Raw genomic sequence first — 26,239 nt, forward strand, 5'->3', positions numbered from 1 at the left:
GAACTTTTTCATAGAAATTTAGTAAAGACTATCGGAGGCTTAGTGCTTGATATATGGACACTTAAGTTTGATCTATGAGTTTATGTTTTGAAGTTTTCGAGGACGAAACTTATTTTAAGGGTGGTAGTATGTAATAGCCCTGTTTTTAAGAACCTTTATTTAAAAGATAAAAGTGGATAAGCATCATCATTCTTAATGGTTAAGAAAGCTTGTGGATAAGCATCATCATTCTTAGTGGTTAAGAAAGCTTGTGGATAAGCATCATCATTCTTAATGGTTAAGAAAGCTTTTGGATAAGCATCATCATTCTTAATGGTTAAGAAAGCTTTTGGATAAGCATCATCATTCTTAATGGTTAAGAAAGCTTGTGGATAAGCATCATCATTCTTAGTGGTTAAGAAAGCTTGTGGATAAGCATCATCATTCTTAATGGTTAAGAAAGCTTGTGGATAAGCATCATCATTCTTAATGGTTAAGAAAGCTTGTGGATAAGCATCATCATTCTTAGTGGTTAAGAAAGCTTGTGGATAAGCATCATCATTCTTAATGGTTAAAGAAAGCTTGTGGATAAGCATCATCATTCTTAATGGTTAAGAAAGGTCAAAGAGGATAAGAACCATCATTATTATTGGCTAATAAGGCTTTGGAAACCAATAGATAAGTGAGAAAGTCCTTGAGAGCCTTAAACATTAAGATTATGAAAATCGTTTGGAGATTTTTTTTATCGGGTAGCAATGAACTACCAGTTAAAGAGCCATTTGGGATTGAATCTGAGCTCGGAACCCAACCAAACTTGATATATGACATGCTTGGGATGTCTTAAGGTTAAAATGGTCATTTATGCCCAAGAATTACGTGGCTTAATAAGGTAAATTGCTTACATAGTAAAACCTGGCCAGCTGAAATTACAGCTCAGACCTATGCTCAAAGAAAGCTGCTTAGCAGCTTCTTAAGTGTCGATCTCTCAAAGACCTTTTTATGCATGAAAGCCAACACCTTAGGCTAACACCTCAAGCAAGAATCACCCAGAAACTCCAAGAAACCGACCTTGCCCAGAAGTCATTTCCCTCCTCATAGGGTACCGCCAGAACAGCCTATAAAAGACTGTTCTGGGTTTTTGTCTCCTTTCTCTTATTTTCTCCTCTTGGACACCCACTTTTCTCTACATAGAACTCTTCTAAACATCCATAAAAAGTAGTTCAAGCATTGGTTTCAATCTTTAGACCTTAAACTCATATAGAAAACCTTGCTGAAAGATCACATAAGTTGCTGTAAGTTCAACAGTTTACACCTCTTGTATTTAAGCTTAGTTTTCATATCTATAAGCTTGTTGAAACTAATCTTTAGCATTTTATACATTCAGGGGAAGCTGTAGGAGTAGTTAACCAAGTGGATTAAGGAATTTCGTGGCTTTAAGCCTCCTTAGTTAAGGTACACACTTAGTTTGGTTTTACCCTAGAGATTTCCATACCTATAGTTAGGTGATTGTTTCTTTCTAGTGTAAAGCATGTTTATGAAATGAATTTACTTATGATTTGTATTTTATTATGTGTATATTTATTATATTACATGAGTATAACATGCTAAGGTTCATTAGATATGTTTCATTTGACCTAAACAACACTTATACACTAAGTCATTACGATTATGATTCTTAATGGAATATGTTTAGTACATGGACTTGTGGAGTAATTATGATGATTAAGGTGGAGTTGTTATGTTATTGTTGTTGTGGAGTTGTTGTGGTGGTTGTGGTGAAGTTCTTGTGGAGTTGCTATTGTTGTTGTTGCTCTTGTAGTAGTGTTGTTGGGTTATTGTTGTTCTGTCATTGTGGTTGTGGTGGAGTTGCTGTGAAGCTGTTGCCTATTGTTGTTGTTGTATCGCTCTTATTGGATAGTCGTTGTTGATGATGCGAGGGAAGTCCTAATCTTAGAATTTGGAAACTGTTATAATTATTGTAGTTGGAGTTGATATGTATGAAGTCGAGTTATGAGTTGTGGGAATGACTTCATTAACTTCTATTTGCGGGATTCAGTTTTATTAGCATAATGGTTGCGTTAGAAGAAGATAATTAGAATAGTTAAGATTGGTTGTTGATTATGATTATTGTTATGAGGTGATCATTGGAGGATGATTTTGGAATGGAGTATCATTCGGAATTATGAAGGAGATTATAATGTTGGAATTGATATATTGGTTAAGGATTTGAGTGCAACATAGAAATCAGTTTATTGAGGTTTATTTACGAGTCGAGCTAGCTTTATATTCTCAATATAATTGTTGGTAGCACAATTAAGTGCTTGATTTAGGTACAGTTGTGAGTTATGTTTAGTTTGTTTAGTTATATAATTTGGAATTGTGATTATGAATTGGGATGCAAGTCGATGTAGCTAATATCATCGAAGTTATAGATATTAATTAAGGATTAAGGAAATTAGAATGTTAAAGGTTGAGAATTGGTGAATTGGGAATTAGTTTAAGTTTGGTTATTGATTATTGATGTTATCGTGAGATGGTTGTTGGAGAATGGCTATGTAGACGTATAGAATTCAAGATGATATGGGAAATCAAGTTCTGATGCTTGGAGGTTTCGTATAATTGTTATAGAGTTAAGGTAACCTTTGGGTTCAGCAAAATATATTCAAATGCTCCCATGGGCGTTATATTGAATTTTGGATATCATATATCGTTTGTGGTAATGGCCATGATTATAGATACATCTCTGTGAGTTAGTTGTGAATTGCTATTGGATTGTTATAAAAGTATCATTTTGTTCAATTATCGAAATCGTTCGAAAATACTATATTTCTCAAAATATGATTTGGTATGATAATGAGGAAATGATTCAGATATGAGTTAAGACCAGATAAGGTCGAATATGGTGTTATGTTATGAGTATTGAGGATTCAAGTATGAATCATTAAATATCTTATTTTATAAATATGAAAGTGAGGCATGAATAGGCACCCCGAGTTAGGGCGGTAGAGTCCTTAACTGTTGCCTTCCAGGAGGGCGAATTCCTGGCGTTAGGATGTCCGGGTAAGTCTTGCAAGCATAACAATAAAAGGCTGGGTGACGACCCTCAATAGTTTGGAGACAGCTGGTACTGCGTGGTACCCCTCTCCACTCGCGTTCATGCCAAACGATCTGATTTTGTGAAACGATAATAACTGAGTTAAATGTGATTATCTGTGATTATAACTATGTGTTAGTTTTCAAAATACACCTAAACTTGTATTTTCTATTACACAGTGTGTACTCAGCTTTGCTGATGGTGTTGTCATTTCTGTGGCCTGTCACTTGGTGGGTGGCAGAGTGAAATATTGTTGCAGGTTTGGTGTTGTGAGCTCAGGATTCTGAAGTGAAGCAAGATAAAGATGTCGTCGTAGCTTATGGATTGAGTTTGTATTTTAGATAGTCAATTAAGGAATAGTTTCTAATATATTTTGTTGTATACAATATTTGGGAATATTAATCGAGATATCAGTGTAATTGAAGTCTTATATAAAGGATTTTGTTTTGTGGGCCAATAACACACAGGTTAGGATCGTTTTCTAGGTTGTGTTTCCGTTGCGAGTAAATGTTTAATTCGAGGCTTATTAAGCATTGATTGTGATTAGTGAATCTTAAGTGTATTTACCTAGCAGCTTGGGAAAACGGGCTGTTACACTTTTTCTCAAAAATACACTTTATAAAATAATGGAAGAGTAATAAACTCGATTAATGTAAGTATGAATTCTTTTAAAGAAAAGGCACTGACACTTTAGATAACTTAGGACAAATTAACTAAGTCAGACACGATTTTGCTTAAATGAATTAGGCGCCTATTAATAGACAATTAAGACAAGACATGTTCTCCACTAATTTAGACCATTATCACATGTTCTCCATGATGTTTAAATAATTAATTAAATTAAATTAATTATTCCATGTCATGTAAAGCATCCACTAATCCACTACTTCACTTAATAGAAGCAGTAACACATTACGTGGTTTTTACAAAACTTGGAGAATAATTAAACTTATTTAATTAAATAAATACTTGGAGGATAATTAACTTAAGCCACTAAATCCACTAACTACATAAAACGTGTAGCAGTAAACTTTAGGCGTGCAATCTAGTTTTTAGGAAATAAATAAAGAAAATACTTTAGCTAGTTTTTAGGAAAATATCTTTTTCAAAATCTTTTATAAAACCGGAAAACAGTTTTTATAATTTAAAAATCCGAAACATTTTGAAAACCGGAAATATTGAATTTTCGAAAACTAAATCTTTTAAATAAAATATAAAAGATAAAATATATATTTTAAAAAGATAATATTTGAAAACCAGTTAATTTAAAATCAGAAAATCTTTTTAAAATCTTTTCCTAACAAACTTAAACTAACTTCCTAAAATAATGGATCTTAGTCAAAATATCCCTAAAAACTCTAACAACTATATTGGGCACACATTTCACTTAGGCGCACAATATTAGTCACTTAGAAGTTCCTAAATTAGTTTTAAGTCTTGTTCCCTAATTTTTAAGTCTTGTTCCCTAATTTTAAGTCTTGTTCCTTAGCCTTGTTCCTATAGTGCCAGGTTTGTTCCTTTCATGGGAACAGAACCAAGTTCCTTTGAGAATTCACCACGAACTTAATAAAGCTTTTACTCAACCTTAACAAGAAGATTAATAAATACCCTAATGTATTCTAATCTTCATTCCATGCTTGATTCTTCATCTCTCGAACATCTTTACTTCGATCTTGATTAATTCTCCGCTTTAATCGTCAATCAAGTATTTTCTTAGCTCGAGCATGAATTACCTTGCAACAACATAAATAAAATATACTATGTCTTTTGTGGTTAGGTCATCTTCAAAAACTCAAGGGTCAACACAATATTTTATCTATTTTTTACATGTATTTATTTAACTTGTTATTCATGTACATTTGACTTGTTAGCAATGTAAATATTCGCACATTTTTCACCATACACCAAAACACAACCTAGCATCTTCTATTTCTCTTCCGATCTCTGTCACCACCGTATCACCACCTCTAACCACTGCACCACTCACTTTATGTGTGCCGCTACCACAACACGAGTGCACCACACCACCACCTTTCGTCCCTCCGCCCCTGAATGTTGCACTTGTAATTCTCCAACTAGTAATCCCCCCAATTTTCACTTTCTTTCCCCGACTTTAAATTTTCAATGTAATATTGTGATAATATAATATAATATAATATAATATAATATAATATAATATAATATAATATAATATAATATAATATAATATAATATAATATAATATAATAAATATATAATATAATATAATATAATATAATATAATATAATATAATATAATATAATATAATATAATATAATATAATATAATATAATATAATAATAGTTTTTAGTAATATAATATGTTTTCGTCTCTTTGCGTGATGATGACGGCAGAGTTCGTTTCTTGAGGAAGCATTGTGCACTTTCAAATGACTATTGTTATAAGCCAGAGATGCCTATGGAGGATAATAATATGTTTTATGACTGAGATGGTTGCGAAGGATAATATAGTTAAAATTGTTTGACTTTATGGTAGATTGTTTTTAAGTTAGAACTTTTAGTTATTTTATATTTATGATGATTTTATATGTGGCCTGGAACTTATTGTGGAATTTTTAGTTATTACCGTATTTTACATGTGGGACTTATTGTAGGACTTTTAGTTATTATCGTATTTTATATGTTTGTCTAAATCAAATTGCATTAAATGTATATGTACCTATGTAGAATGGATGAAGATTTGATGCAACAAAGTTTGACGCGTATAGCATTGCATGAGTTTAGGAGATTGACAACCCAAGTTGAACATACGCCTTTGCATTCGAGGGGAAAATCGTGGCATCATTTCATACATAGGATCTTGATTGTTGACAAACCATCGTAACTTGTGTAAAGAACAACTTCGGCTAAGTAGAGAAATATTTGTAAGTCTTGCTAATATGCTTAGAGCACAACAACTTCTAGTAGATTGTAGATATATAAGCATAATAATAATAATGATGATGATATAATAGTAATTATAGTAATTGTAATATTAATATTAATATTAATATTAGTAATTGTAATAGTAATAGTAGAAGGCCTATCCACACTACTCCGAGATGCTGAATCAAAGAAGTTCATTCATGGTGTTAAAATTGGGATAAAAGTCGATCCTATTTTTCATTTGTTTTTTGCAGATGACAGCTTATTGTTTGTTCGAGCCACAGAAGAAGAAGTGGATAATGTGTTAGAGGTGCTTTCTATCTATGAAGCTGCTTCGAGGCAAAAATTGAACATGGAAAAGTCTGAAATGTCCTATAGCCGAAACTTAGAGCTAGAGAAGATTAATATCCTTCAGATGAAGTTAACTTTTAAGGTTGTTGAGGGACATGATAAATATTTGGGGTTACCTGCCTACATCGGGAGCTCCAAAAAAAGAGTTTTCCAATCAATTCAGGATCGTGTCTGGAAAAAGTTAAAAGAATGGAAGGGACAATATCTCTCACAAGCAGGACGTGAAGTGTTGTTAAAAGCGGTGGCTCAAGCAATCCCTTCTTATGCAATGCAGTGCTTTAAACTCCCGAAAAGTATTACGGATGGAATTGAAAAAATGTGTAGAAGTTTTTTCTGGGGCCAAAGAGAGGAGGAACGGAAGCTAGCTTGGGTAGCATGGGATAAGATGTCCCTATCGAAAAGAGAGGGGGGCATGGGTATAAGGAATTTTGAGGTGTTCAATAAAGCTTTGTTGGCAAAACAAGCTTGGCGGATCCTTACCATGCCAAGTTCGCTGATGACTCGGGTTGTAAAAGCTAAGTACTTTCCCTCTACGACTTTCTTGGAGGCAAAGGCAAACTCGAACATTAGTTTTACGTGGCGATCAATTCTATCGGCTAAAAGTCTGGTCCTAAAAGGCATGTGTCGGGTGGTTGGAGATGGGCGGAAAACGAGTATCTGGAATGATCCTTGGGTGCCAGGTCTGCCACAATGCCGAGTGAAAAATACGACAAGGGAGGAGGGTGAGGGAGTGCCGCAAAGAGTGAGTGAATTGATTTCGAGTGGGAGGTGGAATGTAGAGGTTCTACAGAGGCTGTTCAGTTCTGATGAATGTGATGCTATTCAACGCATACCTTTGCCGAAGTACAATACAAATGATGAGTGGATGTGGTACCATACGTCCCATGGCAAATTTACGGTTCGTAGTGCATACTTCATTGAGTTAACTAGTGTAAGGAGATTAAAACCGTCGGCGTCAGTGAAACCTAGTAGGAAAGTGTGGCAGAAGCTTTGGGGTGCAAATGTCCCACAAAAGGTGAAGATGTTCAGTTGAAGATTGCTTTGTAATGGGCTACCGGTCAATCAAAATCTTGCAAGCCGAGGCAGGGCTGTTGCTAGTGTCTGCCAGAGATGTGGTGAAGGAGCCGAAACGGTCGAACATATGATACTGAAATGTGAGGAGAGTGTAAGGGTATGGTACACTTCGCCCCTTCGATTGGAGACAGATAAAATCTAGACGGGAACATTGCGAGACTGGGTGGAAGTGCACTTGGCGAGTAAGCGAGAAAAAGAGTGGTGGGCTATGTTCTGGTTGTTGTGCTGGAATATTTGGTTAAGTCAAAATGCGTGGGTCTTCGAGAGTAAAAAATTCTCGTTTGTGAAGGTAGTGAGTAGAGCAGCGAGGGGGGATATGGAGTTCAACATGGCAGCTGCTAGCAAGCAAGGCCGCTCGGATGGGGATGCTACAGAAGTGCGGTGGAGTGCTCCAATAGGGGATGTTTATAAACTCAACACTGATGCGTCGATGGTAAAGGACAAAGGTATTGGTATGGGAAGAGTGGATCGGGACTCAGAAGGGGATGTCATGATGGCTACTTGTTGTGGTATGATGGGCATAGCAAATGTCGAGTTAGCTGAAGCACTAAGCGCGAGACACGGGCTTCAACTTTCTGTGGAAGCGGGATTGAGGAGCTTGATTATGGAAGTTGATTGCAAAAAGCTTTTAAATTATCTGCAGGCGCGAATTTATGAGATGTCTCCCTTTGGGAAAATAGTTGCAGATATATTAGAGTATGCTTCTCAATGTACATTTATTTCATTTGCTCATGTGAAAAGGCAAGGAAACAAAGTTGCCCATCTCTTAGCTCAAATGTGCAAATCTGCCATTGAGCTGAGAGTGTGGATAGAGGAAGCACCTTTGGAGGTTGCTAATGGTGTAATTTGTGACAAGTTTGCTGAGTAATAATATGTTAGTGTGTTCCGTAGAAAAAAATAGTAATAGTAATAGTAATAGTAATAGTAATAGTAATAGTTGTTACGTAGTGTCATACTCGTAAAACAATACTACTATCCCCCAACAGTAGGTTTTTCGATAGAAGACTTGTGCAACAACACCTGGACCCAAACCCGAACCCGAGCTCTGCTTCCGAACCTGCAAAAAGGAACCCACCCTGGAGGTTTGGGTGATATTTCCCCCTCCGAAGCTTAAGTCAGGTATCAGGAGTAGAAAAGGAAACTTTTAGAGAGGGAAAGTAGAGAGAGGGAGAATTTATGGCAGAATAACAGTTTACTGCTCTGAAAAACGTACATTTCTCCTGATTTCAAGGACTATTTATAGTGTCTGAAATAATTGTTGTACCATGAGGTCACCCTAATTTGGAAGCACCTGATTGACTAAGCAATGAAATTATAACACGTGACTTTATTCTAATGCTCTTTAGAGATGTTGGGCCTAAGTACAAATTGAGCCAAAAAGGTAGGTTAGTACATCCTTTTATTCAGAAGGTTGTACTTACAGCCATATGCCTTTTGGACCCTGTATTCCCTACAGCAAGGGAAGGACACGTGTATGGACTAGATGAAGCCACATGACCTTTTTAGTGCCATTGATCTTTAGGCTACAACAACATTAATAATAATAATGATGATGATAATAATAATAATAATAATAATAATAATAATAATAATAATAATAATAATAATAATAATATTAATGATAAAATAATCGTAATTGAAATAATAATAATAATAATATTATATTATTATCAGAAAAATAAATTAGGAACAAAAGTAATTGGAACCGAGGCTCCATTTGGTTGGAAGTAAAAAAATTTCAATGTAGAACATTTTACATGGAAAATCTAATTGTGAAGCTAATTTTCTTTTGTTTGGTTCAATCTAAAAAAAGTTATGGAAATGAGAATAATAGAAGGGGAAGAAGAGGATGGATAAGAGGAGAGTAAAAGGTTGCTAAGGAGAAGAGAGAAAAATATGTTTTCCCTTCTCTTTTAATGGAAAATAATTTCCACCTATAGCTATTTTGATAGAAAACTTTTTTACACCCCTTAGCCTAGCAAACAACATAAAATGAAAGGAAAAGGAAAACTAATTTTCATTGAAAATATTTTACACCGTACCAAATGGAACATGAATCCAACTGATCGTAAATGAACTGAAAATAAAATAAAGAGAAAGGCTAAGCATAATAATCTTATTTATTTTATAATATTTAGAGTCCTAACAGATCCTCGATGCACAATAAACTATTATAAACTTGTGAATTCATGTTATATTTTCGGGTGTTTTGCATAAAAATCTTAAAATACATAGGTATAACCTATAGACGCTCACGGTGACGGTGCAAAAGGCATATGGCTGGAAGTAGAACCTCTAGATACTCTCATAAGGCATACGCAAATTCGTCACTCATACGTTAATTCCAAAGCTCGAAATTCAGAAGCTCGTTCCAGGTTCTTGTTTTGTTCCTTAGAATCTACTTGTTTTGTTGCGGGTTTTGGTGTGGAATTGCGATTTTTAAGATATACTTCATGTGATTATTCATGCGATTGGTTTTATGCGGTTGTTATTGTTTGTTTAATGAATTCAACTTATTTTTCTTTATCTCATATATGTTATTTCATGTTTTTAGGGATGGATAATTTACATGTTATAAACTTATGATTTCAATGAATTTCTGGTATAACTTCTTAATTCATGTTTGTTTGTTTCATGGAACTAAATAGTAAGAAAATTTATGTTACATTCTGTAGATGCGCATATTTGTGTTCACTTGTTCTTGTTTAATTTCATCAGATCAATTTTTCAAGTGTTGTGGCTGGAAATCAGGAATGAATGACCTATCATCCTCGGGCCCAGGGCAGCCGCCCCGCCTGCCCTGGCTCAGGGACGGGCCTGAATCTAGATTATCGATAGTTTGTTTGCTTCATATATAATGCTAGATGTAGATGAAGTTATTATTTGGAAAATGTTAAATTCGGTAAGGATAGTTTGGAATAATTAATATTTTGTGTGCTTTTATTTTTCATTATTAACATTACACGGTGAAGTTTATATTAGAAGTTTCTTTCATCAATTGTAAGGAGCCTTACCTTTTTCTTTAGTATATTAATCTTTAAATTTTTACCCTAAGGATCCTTTTGATTTGATGGAAAACATTTTCCATGGAAAATATGTTCCGGTTGAAAACGCAAATAAACATTAGTTTTCTTTTATTTGGTTCAATGGAAAACTATTAAGCTAAGAAGTGGAAAATATAGATGTTGGGAATGAGAGAATGGAGAAAAATGTTTTTCCATCAAAATTTTGAGGAAAATGTTTTCAAAGGGATGGAAAACTCTTTCCACCTTTATTTCCCTTTTTAAATTCCTTATCCAACCAAACAATGGAAAATATGAAAAATCGGTTTCCTCTAAAGCAAATGGAGCCTAAGTTTGTTCATATTTTGTGTGAATAGTCTTTGGAGAATGAAAGTGTTTTGGGTTTCTCTTTCTCAGGTTGTAGTGAGCTGTTTTAGATCTTCTAACTTTGGCCAGGACGGTTGTGTATCATACAGGAAGGATTTGATTTTATAAATATCATGGGCTTCTGAAGTTCAAAGATATTGGATACGTAGGTTTAATCTGTATACTTGGAAGTTAGTGGCTGAACAAGTTACACATGGGCTGCACTTGTACTTCTGGAGCACTACTTTTGGATAATTTGGCAGTTTTCACATATCAAGCCAAATCCATCTCGCAACTTAGAAACCCCAAGGCTCGTTGGGAAGCACATTACATTACATTAACGACCAAAGTCAATTTCTTGCAGCGTACTGTTGCAACTAAAGCATTTGAGTTGAGACATGTGGCTCCTTCATTAGGACCTGATTTCTTGTTCGATAGTGGCAACTCAGGGGATCATGGCAACAACAATAATAACAACAATGGTAATGGAAACAATAATGATAAGAATGATAATGATGGTGGTAGTAACCATGGAGAAAGTCATGGTGCAAATCTGCACACCATTGCATTGTTTTGGATCTATCACTTGACTTCCTTTTTCAGTGGCCGAATATGGAATGGAAAGCTCAATATGAGAGAGGGGATGTTTTCTCCTCAACTGGTTTTGCTGTGCTTGCTGGCAGTTTTAGGTTTTCTTCGCCTGCTCCATTTAGATTCTGCAATTGCATTAGAAAGAATTAATGAGGAGGTTGTATGGGAGATCAAAGGAAGTCAGAGGACAAAGCTTATTCCTGATCCTTCTAAAGATGAATTTGTGGTGGTTCCATCATCATCTTTAATGCCTTCATCAACATCGGCTAAGGGGGATATGGGTTTTAGAAATCTTAATCCCTCAGTCCTACTTCCTAGTCTATGGCTACTATGCAAAGATTTAGTATTCCGTTTGATGCTACCAGAAGGTTTTCCTGAGAGTGTGACGAGTGATTATTTGGACTACTCTTTGTGGAGAGGGGTCCAGGGTATTGCTAGCCAGATTAGCGGGGTACTGGCCACACAGGTTAGCATGCATATGAATTTGGTGAAGCTCTTTTTTCACTGTTTGTGGTTTTTTGATGGGTATAGACACTTCACACTAGTGAATGTCTCTGTTGTGCTCTTTGTCTGTGACCAGTCTTTGGTTGTTTGTCCTTGTAGTCTTTGCTCTTTGCTGTGGGGCTAGGAAAAGGAGCGATTCCAACTGCAGCGGCAATAAATTGGGTTCTTAAGGATGGAATTGGATACCTTAGCAAGATCATGCTATCTAAATATGGGAGACACTTTGATGTCCATCCAAAAGGATGGAGGTTGTTTGCTGATCTTTTAGAAAATACTGCATTTGGATTGGAGATACTAACACTTGCTTTTCCTCATCTTTTCATCTTCATTGGTGCTACTGCTGGAGCTGGAAGATCTGCTGCTACACTAATCCAGGTAAGATAGAAGCTTCATTATATTTTCAGTTTGTTTTGGCAGAACTTTTTTTCTTTCTTTCTAGGAGCTAGATTTTGTGCTAGCAGATTGCTTCATGTAACCTGATAGAACAAAAAAGAAAAAGTTGGAGAGTTCTAATAAATGCTAGATAATCTTTCGTAGTTAATGCTGCAAAGATCCTGATCCTCATCAGGGCATGGATATAAGTGTCTTTAACCAGCAGCAGTGTGCTCACAAATAAGAGAAGTAATCGACCGGATACTAATGCACATGTTTTAACATTCTTCAAATTCCATATCAAAACATATTCGAAGCTTAATCTGTTGAAGTTTGTCACCACTACTAAAACTAAATGACTGCTACATTTTCAGTGAGTCCAACCATTAACGTATAAAGATGTTTGACGCGTTTGAATGGAACTCTAATTGTTCTAATGATGCATCTCTCAAATGTCTGGTACTAATGTCTTAAAGTTGATTCCTCCATTATATTATCATGCACATATCTCTATTATTTTACTATTAATTCACTTGAATCGATAAAGAAATGGTGTCCTCATTATGTAAACCCACAGCTTCTTAAATGGATGATGTTCCTCAATTGTCTATTGCATCGATCTGGCTAATCATGATACCTGTTGTATAGTCTATGTATTCCATCTCTCTCTTTGGCATTTGACATCTCTCTTTTTGTCGTTGTGCTGTATAGTCTGTATCCTGAAAACTGCTCTAGACTCATTTAAAATTTTTACCCCCTTAAAGTACACAAGTCTCACAGGCTAAGAAGATATCGAGTCTGGGTACTGATAACTTAGAGAATGAGTCAGTTTGCGTTGATGGTGAATTATTGATTTGGAGCAAGTTTTCATTTTTGTTTTTGGCACCTTTGCCTGTTTATCTGTTACTCAAGCTGTCTCCCTCTCCTGCCAATAGTTTATTTTGAAAATTCTGTACATTTTCTCTTTTGGCGGGTCTTTCAAGACTGAAATTTATCTACTTTTAATAGGCTAGTAAGATATTGAATGTATTCCTTGCTGAGGTAAAAGCGAGATGTACCTCTTTTTGATGTTTCTTTCACCTGCAAATTTTACTTTCTCCTTCTTCCTTGTTTATTCATTTTATCTCCCAGCTCTTTTCTTGTTTCATTGGTCATGGTCACGATTTCGTATGACGATTCATGTTAGCTGACCCCAAATCATTTTGGGAGTAAGGTTTTGTTGTTTTACCTGCAAATTTTCTTGGTAATGTAGATCAATGGCCAGTTTTTATTGATTATTATTTCTGGAATCTGGTTGCACTCTACATTGTTTGCATATGTATTTATGAGAATCATGATCATGAAGAAGGATTACATTATGCCTGGAGTTGGAACTATTTATACTGCTAGTAATATTGGGGTGCTATCGTTTTGATTTCTTTATCCTTACTCGTCACTTCTCTCTTATAGCATGTTTATGTGGAATTTTATTTGCATGTAGTTCAGAATGCTACTCATTGCGTTCCTTTTATAGCATTTTGGTATAGAAGCTTATACATTCTGCTCGTCATGTGCTAATATTTGATGCCATGGTTTTTGAAGGCTGCCACAAGAAGCTGTTTTTATGCAGGCTTTGCTGCAAAGAGGAATTTTGCAGAGGTAAGTATGGTTTTTTAATGTATTAGTGGTCAAATTGGGAGAGGCCTTTTCTTTCCTTTATTTCTAGGATGATTTAAGATACTGCATGACTTCTTGGGATGAATTGTGCTAGGTAATCGCAAAGGGTGAAGCACAAGGAATGGTCAGCAAGTCAGTCGGTATCATGCTTGGGATAGCATTAGCTAATTGCATAGGCTCCTCAGTACCACTTGCCCTCGCTTGCTTTGGTGTCATAACTTGGGTCCACATGTTCTGCAATCTGAAGTCTTATCAATCCATTCAACTGAGGACTTTGAATCCCTATCGAGCAAGTACTTCTTTTCCCTAGAAGTAATCATTTTCTCAAAGGCACATTTTATGCTGATTCTTATTTAGTTACAGGAACTAGGAAGTCACAGCTAAGAACTAGGGGCCAAGTTCTCAATAGTTTATTCTTGATATACTTGGAGATGCCTCCATTTTCTATAAATATGATTTTTTTTTTTTGCTGAAACATATTTTTACAGGCTTGGTGTTCAGTGAATATCTGTTGAGTGGTCAGGTGCCTTCTGTTAAAGACGTTAATGACGAGGAACCTCTTTTTCCAGCATTACCTATTCTGAATTTGAGGCCTCCTTACAAAGTGAGTGTTTTTTTTTTCTCGTTTCTGATTTTCTGTAGGAGAAATGGTTCATATAGGACACTATGGGGTTTCCTTGTCCTTCTCCCAAACTAAATTGACGATATTCATAGCCATCATTAATGAGGTATAGGGTGGTTCAGTCTTCAGATGTTCATGGCCAAAACCTTCCCCATTTGAGACTATTAGTATCTAGAGGTTGTTTCCAAGAGACCTGTTAAGCTTCAAATTGTTGAAAAGGGAAGTCGCTGAAAGAAATTACTAATACTAGTCAAAGATTAGTTTAATTGGAGGCTGATGTTGAGTCCAAGTCTGTTCGGGAACTGAATTTCTCCAATAGTTTGGATGAAGACCGAACTGGACCATAGAAAATAGCACTGGAATAAAACTGTATCAGAATGGACAGATATTGTATTCTATTTTTTTCCCTTTGCTTTGGAGGTTGTTTGTTTGGCATATATGGGCTCAATCTGATGCTTGAATAATCCTAGCTCTATAAACATTTTAAATCAAGGCGGAGGAAATGATGATGACTTATAAAATTTTATTTTGGTGCTTAAGTTTTGACAAATATATATATTTAACTACTTCAATTAAATATTTCAATAGCTTTTATTTATGGGTTGTGAGAAACAATCTTCTATTTCTTTTTTTCCCTATATGCGGTTTTTCCTACTTTCCTTGTTTCCTATATGCACTTCAAAAACTTAGCAAAATTGTGCTGGTAAATGGTAAGTTAAGTTGTTCTCACTTGCTGCTATTCGTATATTTGTCTTTTAATTTGTCCTAACCTTTTCAAAGTTTCTTTCTTTCCACCAGTGGAGACATGAGACTTACCCGGGGGAAGGGGGGCTATCCCTGTATCCATTCCCCTAGTTTGGTGGCCTGGTGTGATGTTAGATTCAATGGCTCTAAATAATGTGGAAGTCTTATACATTCTGAATTAGACATGGCATTATATTTCAAAAGGTTATGGCTAATTTGTTCACAAATAACCTTTTGTTTTCAGCCAGGCTCTTCAAATCTATCTCTCGTAGCCAAGAATGCAGCTGCAGAAATTGAGAGGAGGCTGGAGCTGGGATCCACACTTAGTGATGTCATTCAGAGAAGGGAGGATGCGGCTGCTCTTCTCGATCTCTATAGAAATGAAGGCTACTTATTAACCGAGCACAATGGAAAATTCTGTGTAAGTAACTCTTTGCATGATTTATCTTTTGCTGTATTGGTCCCTGCTCCTGCTTATCCAAGTGACTGGTGCAGTGGATACATTCTTGTATTGTTAGGCCTAGATTCCTGATTGGGATTTTAAATTTTGGACTATGCTAACCAAATGCATAGAATCAAGGGGTCTTGAATTGCACCCTTTAAATGGTTGAGTTTGGCAGCTATTTGTAGATAGCACCACTACATACGCTGAGTGTTGAGTGTTGCGAATTGCATTTACTTTTTAGTTGTCTGTTGGCACAGGGCCCTTGGTACATACTCAAGTGGTGAACTTGTCCTCTACACACTTGAAAGTGAAAATTGGTGGGAAACACGATGCACAATAATAGGAGAAACATACCAGAGACTGATGGCTTAGTTGTTGAAGGAGGGCAGGGCTGTGTAAGGATAGAAAGTGGATGCAAAAAATTTGACCTATTATCATAAGGATGAGCTCATTTCTCGTGAAGTTTAGCTACTGTTTAACGCTCAAGATTGGTAAATGGCTTCAAGCACAAAAGAATTTGCCAGAACTTGAGCAACAAGAGTATCTTACTTACTCTGCTCCACATTTGGGACTAGTAGTCATTGAGCTGCAATCTGGGTGTTTGTTGCAAACCCTAAGTCAATTTTCACAATTGTTCATCCTTCCTGTGATCTGTTTCACACTTTCACTCTTATCAGTTTTCAGAATCATTCATCCTCCTTGTTATCCATTTCACTATGTCAATTTTCACAGTTGTTCATCCTCCTTGTTATACGTTTCACTATGTCAATTTTCACATTTGCTCTACATTTGGGGACTAGTAGACAGTAGTCATTACCAGCTGCTATCTGGATTGTCACAAACAGTAAACCAATTTTCATAATTGTTCATCCTCCTTGTTAGTTACTGCGTTTTACTATGTCTTATTGATAATGCTGAAGTAATGAATGTTATTCAATAGAGTTCTTGTGCCTCATTTTTGTCCCCTTTATCTGGTCTCCAATTTGCTTCACAGCATTTTATTTGCTGATGTGTTGATTGGTACAGGTTATACTTAAAGAAAGCGCTTCGCCACAAGACATGCTCATGTCTTTGTACCAGACCAATTTCCTTTATTGGCTCGAGACAAATGCTGGATTGAAATCGAAAAATGTTTGTGATGACTGTGGACCTGGTGGGAAGTTGCAGATATCTCTCGATTATGTGCGAAGGGAGTTTGATCATTTGAAGCATGATAGTGAATCAGCAGGTTGGGTCACTAATGGTCTCATCGCTAGGCCTTTGCCTCACAGGATTTGTCTTAACAACACAATTTCCGCTGCACCTAGTAGCTAATGTTGGCATAAGATCTGGACAGTTCTAGCAGCAACATGATAAACAGATATATTCGATGGCTTAACTGTCATATGTGATAGTGGTTTCGGGAACTTCAGGCTTTATGCTAACAGAATTAAAAGCAATGAGCAAGGGCGGCTGAGAGGCAATGGTAAGTGTTAACGACATGCTGTATAGACTGTGGTATGCTCTGCTAATTCAGAAATAATTTGATGAATATGTTAAGTGTTAAAGAGACATGCCATCATCCAAGGAATTGCTAGTATACTGGGAAACCTGGTAGCGTTTTTTTTTTTTTTTTTTTTTTTTTTTTTTTTTTTTTTTTACTTGCGTAATTTGATTTCATTTGGCGGCAAAAAATTCCGTTCTTTGATGATAGGAAAATTTTCAAAAACTACCTTTTATAACAAATTTCTTTCAATATACTACCATTTTATGTTTATAATTAATATTAGTCATTAAATGACTGTCGCCTTAAGGGTTGCTGCTGGTGGGGTAGCGAGGGAAACGAGAGGGGAAGAGAGAAAAGCATTTTGAAAATTTTCCTTGATGATATAATGAAATCCTGCAAACTAGGGCTGCACAGTTAAATCTTTCATCTGATTAGATGACATAAACTGAAGTTGGTGCTGATATTTCACTGCTATATCTCTTTTGGCTCTAAGGCTCTAAGTATTTTACTGCAGTTTCGTTCTCCTTTTATCTTATTGAAGCGTCAAATCAAGGTGTCTTCTCTTTCTTTTCTGTTGCAAACTTTAACCATGATGGCTATTTATTGAGGTCTACACACTATCAATCTAACCTTAAATTAGATGTAACAAATTAACAATCCAGCCTCCTGCCGGTTAAATGGGAGTATTAAACCTGTAGTTGTTCATCTTGCTAGCACCACTTGTCTGATCTAAAGAACTAAACCCTTCTTAGTTCCTAGAATAGAGATCTAAAGAACTAAACCCTTCTTAGTTCCTAGAATAGAGATCAAAAGAACTAAACCCTTCTTAGTTCCTATAATAGATGCTTCTTAGGTCAGATGACTTTGCTGCTGATGCTGACATGCTTATGCAATATTTTTCGCCCGTCTCAAGATATTAGACATTATTTTGGTATTTCCGGAAAAAGTCAGTCATACGTTCTATTTTTTAGGTTTGCAATTAGCTGATCATGATATTATGTGAATAGTCCAACAAAACTATGAAGGATCCTTAGAATATAATTTGTGCTGGTATGCTTATTTATGGAGTGTTGTGACAATGTTACTAATTGCAGGTCTAGTTTGTGGTTTCTGTATGTGAAGGGAAGTTCGTGCCCTAATGGAGTCAATTCTATCTTGCACAAAAATTTTATGGAAGTTGCGTGTCCATTTCGTACATGACACATTTATGCGTTTCGGAATTTCATGGGAACTTTCTCATGGAAGGAATATCATATAAATACCCTTTTTCTCTTATTGTTTTATATCAATTTTTCATTTCCATGCTACATAGGAGTCAATTATTGTGAAAACTATCAAGGAATCAAACTCCTAGATATTTTATTTTATAAGGATGATAGCATAGATGATGTAGATAGACGAATTAACTACAACAACAATGTCGAATTCTTAATCTAATTCGGGTAGGGTGCATTGCATGAGTAAAAATTTCATCTTTTGTGGTAGTTACATGGATTCATGCCTTTATTATCTTCCGTTGAGTATACATGCTCTTGCGAATTCAATTTCTTGATATGGTTTGTAATTTACAAACCATATCAATTGTAATGCTTACATCCAAGTAATATTTGTTGATGACGTTTTACATGCACAAACCATTACAACTTGTCTTCTCTTATCTCGCAATGTTAGCAACTTCAACCCTCGTTCGAATGTCATCGTTTTGCAATCTATTTGTCATTGTGTTTCCACAAGTCCATCTCAATATTTATATCTCTAGTACCTTCATCTTTCTAATAGGATTTTTCTAGAAGCCCAGTACTCGGAGCCATATAAGTTAAAATAATGAAAATAATTTAGACAATTTAAGAAGAGTAATCTGGTTATTAAATGTTCAAACTATTTTAATTTAATTTAATTTAATTTGTCGCTATACCTTGTCTATCGATTATTTTAAACTGCTAAAACTTGGGCTGTTTCTTGAAAACTCACTTTGGATAAAAAAATTTTGAGTATTCAAAGATGTTCTCGTTATTTCCAATAAGGTAGTTTTGTAACATATTGCTTCTCTTAAAGCCTGTTTCGTTCGTTCTTTCCGAAACATGCACCAATTAGTTCCCTCGGCAAAAAATATTAGACATTTCATATTCTGAAATCAAGACTTGTATATACTGAAACGGATGAAGTATTAAATCTCCCAATGCTCTAAATTGTTATTGTAGGTTACAAGTTCCATGCCTTTAATTATTCATGTTAAGCCTCTTAAATTTGTGCAAATCATGTCCACCATCCACAACAGTGTTTTACTATATGTAGGGAAGGGTGAGGAATTTTGACTGTAGAAAATCTGTCGGATAATGCATTTCAACATTAGATTGTATATTACGTGCATGTTTGACAAATCTGGCGGTTCTAGTAATGGTTAGTTGTTGCAGTAGTTGTAGTTATTGGGGGTAGCTGCTAGCTGTCTACTAGTAGTTGTTAGCCTGTTGGCGATTAAAGTAGTTGTTTAATTAAATTTTTTTGTCAATAGTAGTTGAAATTATAAAAAGTAATAAATGACATTTATTCAAATATCAAATGAACAACAACAATTTCATGTTCGTTTAATAAATTCAATATTTATTTTTTCAAATAACTTACATAAAAAAGAGTATACGATTATTTATCTGCTCAAAAAAACTGTATAAATTTTAAATACTATTCAACCCTCAAAAAATTTATATTACCTATTTTAACTAAAATGCTTGTGGAATGAGGAGTATAAAAAATAGTGAAATATTAGTTATATCTTATCTCAAAGATAAGTATTGAAATCACATCCCTGCTATTGTAAATAAAAAATAAAAAATTGTCATAAAGCAATTAATAAACAAAAAAAGAAAAAGAAACTAAAAACATTAGTTAATAATTCTACCTTATGCTATTATATAATGTTTATTTGCTAGACCGCTACCTATAAACCTCAAATGTTACCTGTCTTACCAAACACTCACAATTTTCTCAAGTAGCGTTTCGATCTTGTCCAACTACTACCTAAAACGCTAGTGATTCATCCAACAGATTTACTGCCACTGAAATAATATTGCCATTACTAGCTGGATTACTGAAGCAATCAACACAACTAATAAAACAACTAAGCAAGTTGCTTCTGTGGATTATCTGCTCTGCCTGAGAGATTAGAGTTTCTGAGTTATAATGTTACTTTATAGTTTATTCTATGGACGTTTATGATCACATAAGATCTGTTGACATTTTTATTCATGTACATAAATAAACAAGATCACTTGTTCTTGTTTTTGTTCTGTTTCCTGGAGTACACCATACCTCTAATCCCATCAGGGTCTGCAACAAATCCCATCGGCCTATAAAACCCAAGAACTCGAGGCTCCGAATACAGAGCATATTCGTAATTCCTTTCTGCAACAACTCCTCTAACAACCTCTCCATGACAGCTTTACCTAACCCGATCCCTTGAAATGTAGGGTCCACAACCACGTCCCATATGATAGCATTGAACACTCCATCCCCTGTTGCTCTAGCAAAGGCCACTGGCCTTTTTGTCTTTAGGGACTCAACCCATATAAGAGAGTCCGTATGTTCGAGGGCAACCTGTATTTTATCAGGGTCCCGTCGAGGGAACCCCACGGCTACGAACACCGAGTTAAGTTGGTTAAGGTTGAGGCCTTCAGGTGTACGGTGTAGGATGAGGCCTCGAGACTCGAGGGCGGTGTCGGAAACAGTGTAGGAGATGTTAGGGAGTTGGGCTGAAATAATGGGGAGTATTACTCTATGAGGGTCAGGGTGGGTTTTGGTTTGGCTGAGGGAGGTTGATGGAAGAGGGGTGAATGCAGTTCCAGAACGGAGCATTGTATATTTGGTTTTTCTTTTTTTGGGGTTGCTAAGAAAGAATATGGTCGAAATTGTATGGTATGGGATGATGATATGTTCTCTGCATTAAAGAAATTGTGGTTGTCATTGTGTTGTTGGCGGATGATGTGTATTGTGTTGAGCCCAATTGCATGCCCAAAAGGATATTGTTACGCTCTTTTGAAGCTAGGTAGTTGTGTTACTACTCAAGAACGAACAAAAGGTATGATAGAGATCGGAGATGGGGTGGACTCCATCCGCCCAATCACACGCAATCCAGATCTCCATCCACACCACCAAGAATTTCACCCATAGTCGCTCCACCTATCAACTGCCGGTGAGATGTGGGAAACAATTGATAGTATAAAAAAATATTTAACAATTTTAAAAAAAAATTAATATAGTGTGTGTTTTGGCCCCCCTTCGAGAACCCGAGATAAGATGAATTTCCTCTGGGCTGCCCTCGCATAGAGCCACTCACCCAGAGGCCCAACAAGCCCCAACCCCCCTCCCCCCCTCCCCAACAATATCGAAATTTTTGCTTCCACTAAATTTGAACCTTTGTGTCTCACGTGAGAAATATGATGCCATACCATTAGACTCAAGGGTCCTTGGTATATACATATACATATATATAGAGATGGCAATGGGTAGGATCTGGACAGGGTCCTCTAGGATCCAGATCCAGATCCAGATCCGTTTTTTAGGCAAGGATCCATATCCTACACGAATCCACTGGGTAATAAAAATGAGGATCCAAATCCAGATCCGTATGGATCCTATGGATCCGGGTCCTAAACGGATCCAAAACGGATCTTTGCTTATTGTCTTCAAACTAACCTAATTTTCACAATAGTTAAAGATTTCAAATGATAAAGTTATCTAATATCAACCAAAAAATACATTTAATTTTTGAAAAATAACCATTGCAACTACTTACAAGTATTCAATTATCAAACTGTAGATTAGTTATCAACCCAATTTTCGAACTTAATTATCCTGTAAATTCGCACAAAAATCACACATTAATTAAAATAATAATCCAAAATCCAAGCGAAAATCCGTTTTACATGTACTAACTAATGTTATAATATTATCAAAATATAATATTGAATTATAATAATATTGTAAAAATGGGTAAACGGATCTGGATTTGGGTAATAATTTAGGACCTGGTCCAGATCCTTTTTTTAAGGAGGATCCAGATCCTACCCGGATCCATAGGTTCTGAAATTTGAGGATCCAGATCCGTCAAAAATGATACATATATACATATACATATATACATATATATATATATATATGTATATATACATATATATATATATATGTATATATACATATATATATATATATATATATATATATATATATATGTATATATGTATATATATATATGTATATATGTATATATGTATATGTATGTATGTATATATATATATATGTATGTATGTATTTATATATATATGTATGTATGTATATATATATATATATATATATATATATATACATACATACATATATATATGTATGTATGTATATATATATATATAAAGCGAGTTCATATGAGAATGCATATTTACATGAGAATAAATTTTACGTGCTATAACTCTTATAAATAAGTGATGTAACTCTAATGAAAAGGTGATGTAACTCCAAATAAAAGAATATTAGAGAAATAAAAATTCAAAAAAAAAAAATGGCTCAATTTTTTTTTAGGGGGTGTAACTCTAATGAACAAGCGTATATATAAATATATATATATATATATATATATAACTCTAATGAACAAGTGTTGTAACTCTAATCCAATCGTGTGGTTGAGATTCGTGCTCATTTCTCATGTAAGAAGCATTCTCATGTGATCTTGTTCATATATATAAACGCCAAAGCCGCTGCCGAGGCCAAAGTCCTCCAAATTCAAGGTGACCTAGATAGGGTCAAGTTCGAACTGAGCACGGCCGAGGCGAAGGCCTCTTTATCTGAAAAGCAATGGTTTGAAAGATGGCAGGCCTCCGAGGCTTGTGACGAGTGCCGAGTGCCGAGGTCGGACATGCGTCTCACAAACTCGGGGAGGATGAAGCGTTGGCCCGACTCAAGGTTTCTTTGGCTGATACCTACCCGACGGTGGATTGGAATACCATCTGGTCCAGGTATCAGAAGCTTTATGACGAGGAAGTTGTCACCATCTGTGCCCGACTAGAGGTTGAAGATACCGAGGACGAGGCTGAGGGTGAGGCCGAGGACGAGGCCGAGAGCGAGGCTGAGAAGGATAAGACCTCCTATGTAGCTGAGACTTTGGATGCCGACCCCGCGAAGTTGGCCCCTAGCTCTTAAGCTTCTTCGCTCAGATAAGTTTTTTGTTAATGTATTGCCGCCGATGATACAACTACTTTTGTAATTTTGCGAACTTACAGCCAATGAATACAAATTCTGATTTTGTCATTTGCAATGTCGTATAATTTCTTGCAATTCGGTTGACTGATATATTTATTTATGATGCACTTTGGAAATTTAGAAATGTATTTCCATTACAATAGGACTAGTTAAGCCTTGTAATTACAAAAAGATTACAATAGGACTGGTTAGGCCCTGTACTTACAAAAAAGAGTTGAGTGGACTGGTTAAGTCTGACTTAGTACTCCGAGATGCCCAATGGCTCTGCCTAGCTTATTCCCTTATTGCGAACGACAAAAGCCTACAAATAAAACTTTTTAAGATAGTCCATGTTCCAGGGTCGGGCCAACGACACCCCCTCGGGTGACTCTAGTCGGAATGTGCCCGGCTTGACGACTTCAGTTACTTTATAGGGTCCACCCCAATTTGCCTCCATCTTCCCTTTTAGGTGCGACAACCCAGTAGCTTCCACCTTCCGAACGACCCAGTCGCCGAGACGAACTGGTCTAGGCTTCACTCGTCGGTCAAAGTGCCGGGTGATCCTTTGCTTGTTCCAAAATGACTGCAACAAGGCATTGCCTCGGGTTTCAGGTAGCCGATCCAAGTTGATAGGCTTTTCCTCCTCGTTTTTGTCAAACTCGTAGAAAGTCATTCGGGGAGATGGGATGCCCACTTCTACTGGAAGCACGACCTCGCTTCCCTAAACCAGGCCGAATGGGGAATTCCCCGTTGCTTTTTTGCCGTGGTCCCGGCCGACCAGAGGACCCCAGGTAGGTCATCTACCCAGGCCCCCTTTGCTGCTTCAAGGGATTTTTGATCTCTTTCATGACAATTTTATTGGCCGACTCGGCTTGTCCGTTAGTTTGCACGGCCGTAAATCTTGTTTGTATGCCGAACCGGGCGTAATATTCTCGGGTAGGGCTGCTGTTGAACTGCCTGCCGTTGTATGAGACAAGAGCCCTAGGTACTCCAAACCTAGTAATGATGTTCTTCCATATGAAGGCTTTAACTTGTTTGTTCGTTATGGAGGCTAGCGGTTCGGCTTCTGTCCACTTAGTAAAGTAATCAATGGCCACGATCAGGAACTTTCTTTGGCCAGACACCGGGGAGAAGGGTCCAAGCAGGTCCATACCCCACTTGTCGAAAGGGAGCACAACTTGAATGGTAGTGAGTGGTGTGGTTGGGGCCCTTGGAATGTCCGAGTGGATCTGGCAGGAGGGGCATTTCTGAACCACATCCTGGGCGTCTGAGTTGAGTGTAGGCCAATAGTACCCGGCCCTTAATGCCTTCCCGGCTATTGTTCTCCCTCCTTGATGACTTCCACAAGCCCCTTGGTTTATTTCCCTTAGAATAGAATTACCCTCTTCGGGGTTACACACTTGAGGAGGGGGTGAGTGAAAGACTTCTTGTAGAGTTGATCTTCATGCCACAGGAACTAACCCGACTTTTGCTTGATCCGCTCGGCCTCTTTTGAGTCATCGGGCAAGAATCCGCCCCGTAAGTGTTTTACTATGTCATCCATCCATACTGAGGCTCGATTGAGGACCAGTTACTCTTTGGTGTTTATGCTGGGTTGCTTGAGTACTTCCCTTGTTATAGTCCGAGGGGTTGATCCCTCGGTGGAGCTAGCCATTCGAGCCAATGTATCGGCCTATTGATTTTTCGACCGAGGTATATGGGTGATCCGGAAATTGGAGAGTTTATGGATGACATATTGGGTCTTGGCCAAGTACATTCTCATGTTGTCTTCCTTGGCCTCATACTCTCCTGAAACCTGACCCACTATGAGTTGGGAGTCGGATTTAGCGCTGATAGATGATGCCCCAGCTAGGATGCATAGCTGGAGCCCAGGATGAGAGCTTCGTACTCGGCCTCGTTGTTGGACCCCAAAAACTCGAATTTAACGGCCTTGCACTTCTCGTACGTTCCGAGGGGATTTCATCTCTAACACCGCTTTGATTTTATCGGGATTAGCTTCGATTACTCTTTCGTGTACTAAGAATCCGAGAAATTTTCCCCCTTTGACCCCAAAGAAACACTTTATGGGGTTCAGCATCATGCGGAACTTCCTCAACGTGCCTAGGGTTTCCCTCAGGTCTGATGGGTGGTCTGACTGGGATTTGCTTTTGACTATCATATCATCGACGTATGCTTCAATGTTCTGACCCAATTGGTCACTGAAGATTTTGTTGACCGTCCGTTGATACGTAGCCCCAACATTTTTGAGGCCGAACGACATCATCTTGTAGCAGTAGACCCCTTGGGGGTGATGAAAGCAGTGTGAACCCTATCCTGTTCGGCCATTGGTATTTGATGGTAGCCAGCATTTGCGTCCATGAAGCTGAGGAGGGCATGGCCGGCGGTAGAGTCGACCAGCCTGTCGATCTTGGGCAAAGGGTGGTTGTCCTTTGGGCAAGCCTTGTTTAAATCTGTGAAGTCCACACACATTCACCATGCCCCGCTCGATTTCTTGACTAGCACCACATTGGCTAGCCATTCTGAGTATTGGCATTCCTGAATGAACCCCGCTTCGAGTAATTTCTTGACCTTGGTGCTTGCCGCGACGTTTCTTTTGGGGCCCTGGTGCCTCACCTTTGGCTTGATCGGCCTGAACCCCTCTTTAATGTTCAGCTCGTGGCACATGACTTTTGGGTCGAGTCCGGGCATTTTCGTAGCATCGTACGCAAATACGTCCTGGTACTTCGTGAGTACCAGGATGATTTCCTTTCTTGTCGGAGGTTCCATTGCCTTTCCCACTCTTACCGTCCGACCAGGTTTCGTGTCAACCATTACTTCTTCGTCT

The 26,239-nt window shown here is 37.0% G+C and overlaps 3 protein-coding genes across 4 annotated transcripts; 2 read left to right on the forward strand and 1 right to left on the reverse strand.

The window, feature by feature from the left end:
- The first annotated feature begins 7,730 nt into the window (after positions 1 to 7,730).
- On the forward strand, positions 7,731 to 8,270 carry LOC104884846 (uncharacterized). The gene has a single exon (XM_010669549.2). The coding sequence runs from the start codon at positions 7,731 to 7,733 to the stop codon at positions 8,268 to 8,270; it is 540 nt and encodes a 179-aa protein (XP_010667851.2).
- Positions 8,271 to 9,623: 1,353 nt separating this feature from the next.
- LOC104884845 (protein root UVB sensitive 1, chloroplastic) lies at positions 9,624 to 18,678 on the forward strand. Of its 2 annotated transcripts, none has more exons than XM_057396067.1 (9): positions 9,624 to 9,777; positions 10,881 to 11,827; positions 11,965 to 12,240; positions 13,819 to 13,875; positions 13,988 to 14,186; positions 14,382 to 14,497; positions 15,504 to 15,680; positions 16,731 to 17,169; positions 18,285 to 18,678. In XM_057396067.1, the coding sequence occupies exons 2-8, from the start codon at positions 10,985 to 10,987 to the stop codon at positions 17,016 to 17,018; spliced, it is 1,956 nt and encodes a 651-aa protein (XP_057252050.1). In that variant the 5' UTR covers positions 9,624 to 9,777; positions 10,881 to 10,984; the 3' UTR covers positions 17,019 to 17,169; positions 18,285 to 18,678. The 2 variants fall into 2 exon arrangements, with proteins under 2 accessions (XP_057252050.1, XP_057252051.1); XM_057396068.1 differs by having other exon boundaries at positions 9,626 to 9,777; positions 10,822 to 11,827.
- Positions 18,679 to 19,994: 1,316 nt separating this feature from the next.
- On the reverse strand, positions 19,995 to 21,179 carry LOC104896286 (hypothetical protein). The gene is given in 2 exon segments (XM_019250271.3): positions 19,995 to 20,574; positions 20,577 to 21,179. Coding segments are annotated over 2 exon segments (585 nt in total). The 5' UTR covers positions 21,040 to 21,179; the 3' UTR covers positions 19,995 to 20,452.
- Positions 21,180 to 26,239: the final 5,060 nt, after the last annotated feature.

The sequence above is a fragment of the Beta vulgaris genome, chromosome 6 (assembly GCF_026745355.1).
Source record: "Beta vulgaris subsp. vulgaris cultivar EL10 chromosome 6, EL10.2, whole genome shotgun sequence".
Lineage (NCBI taxonomy): Eukaryota > Viridiplantae > Streptophyta > Magnoliopsida > Caryophyllales > Amaranthaceae > Beta > Beta vulgaris.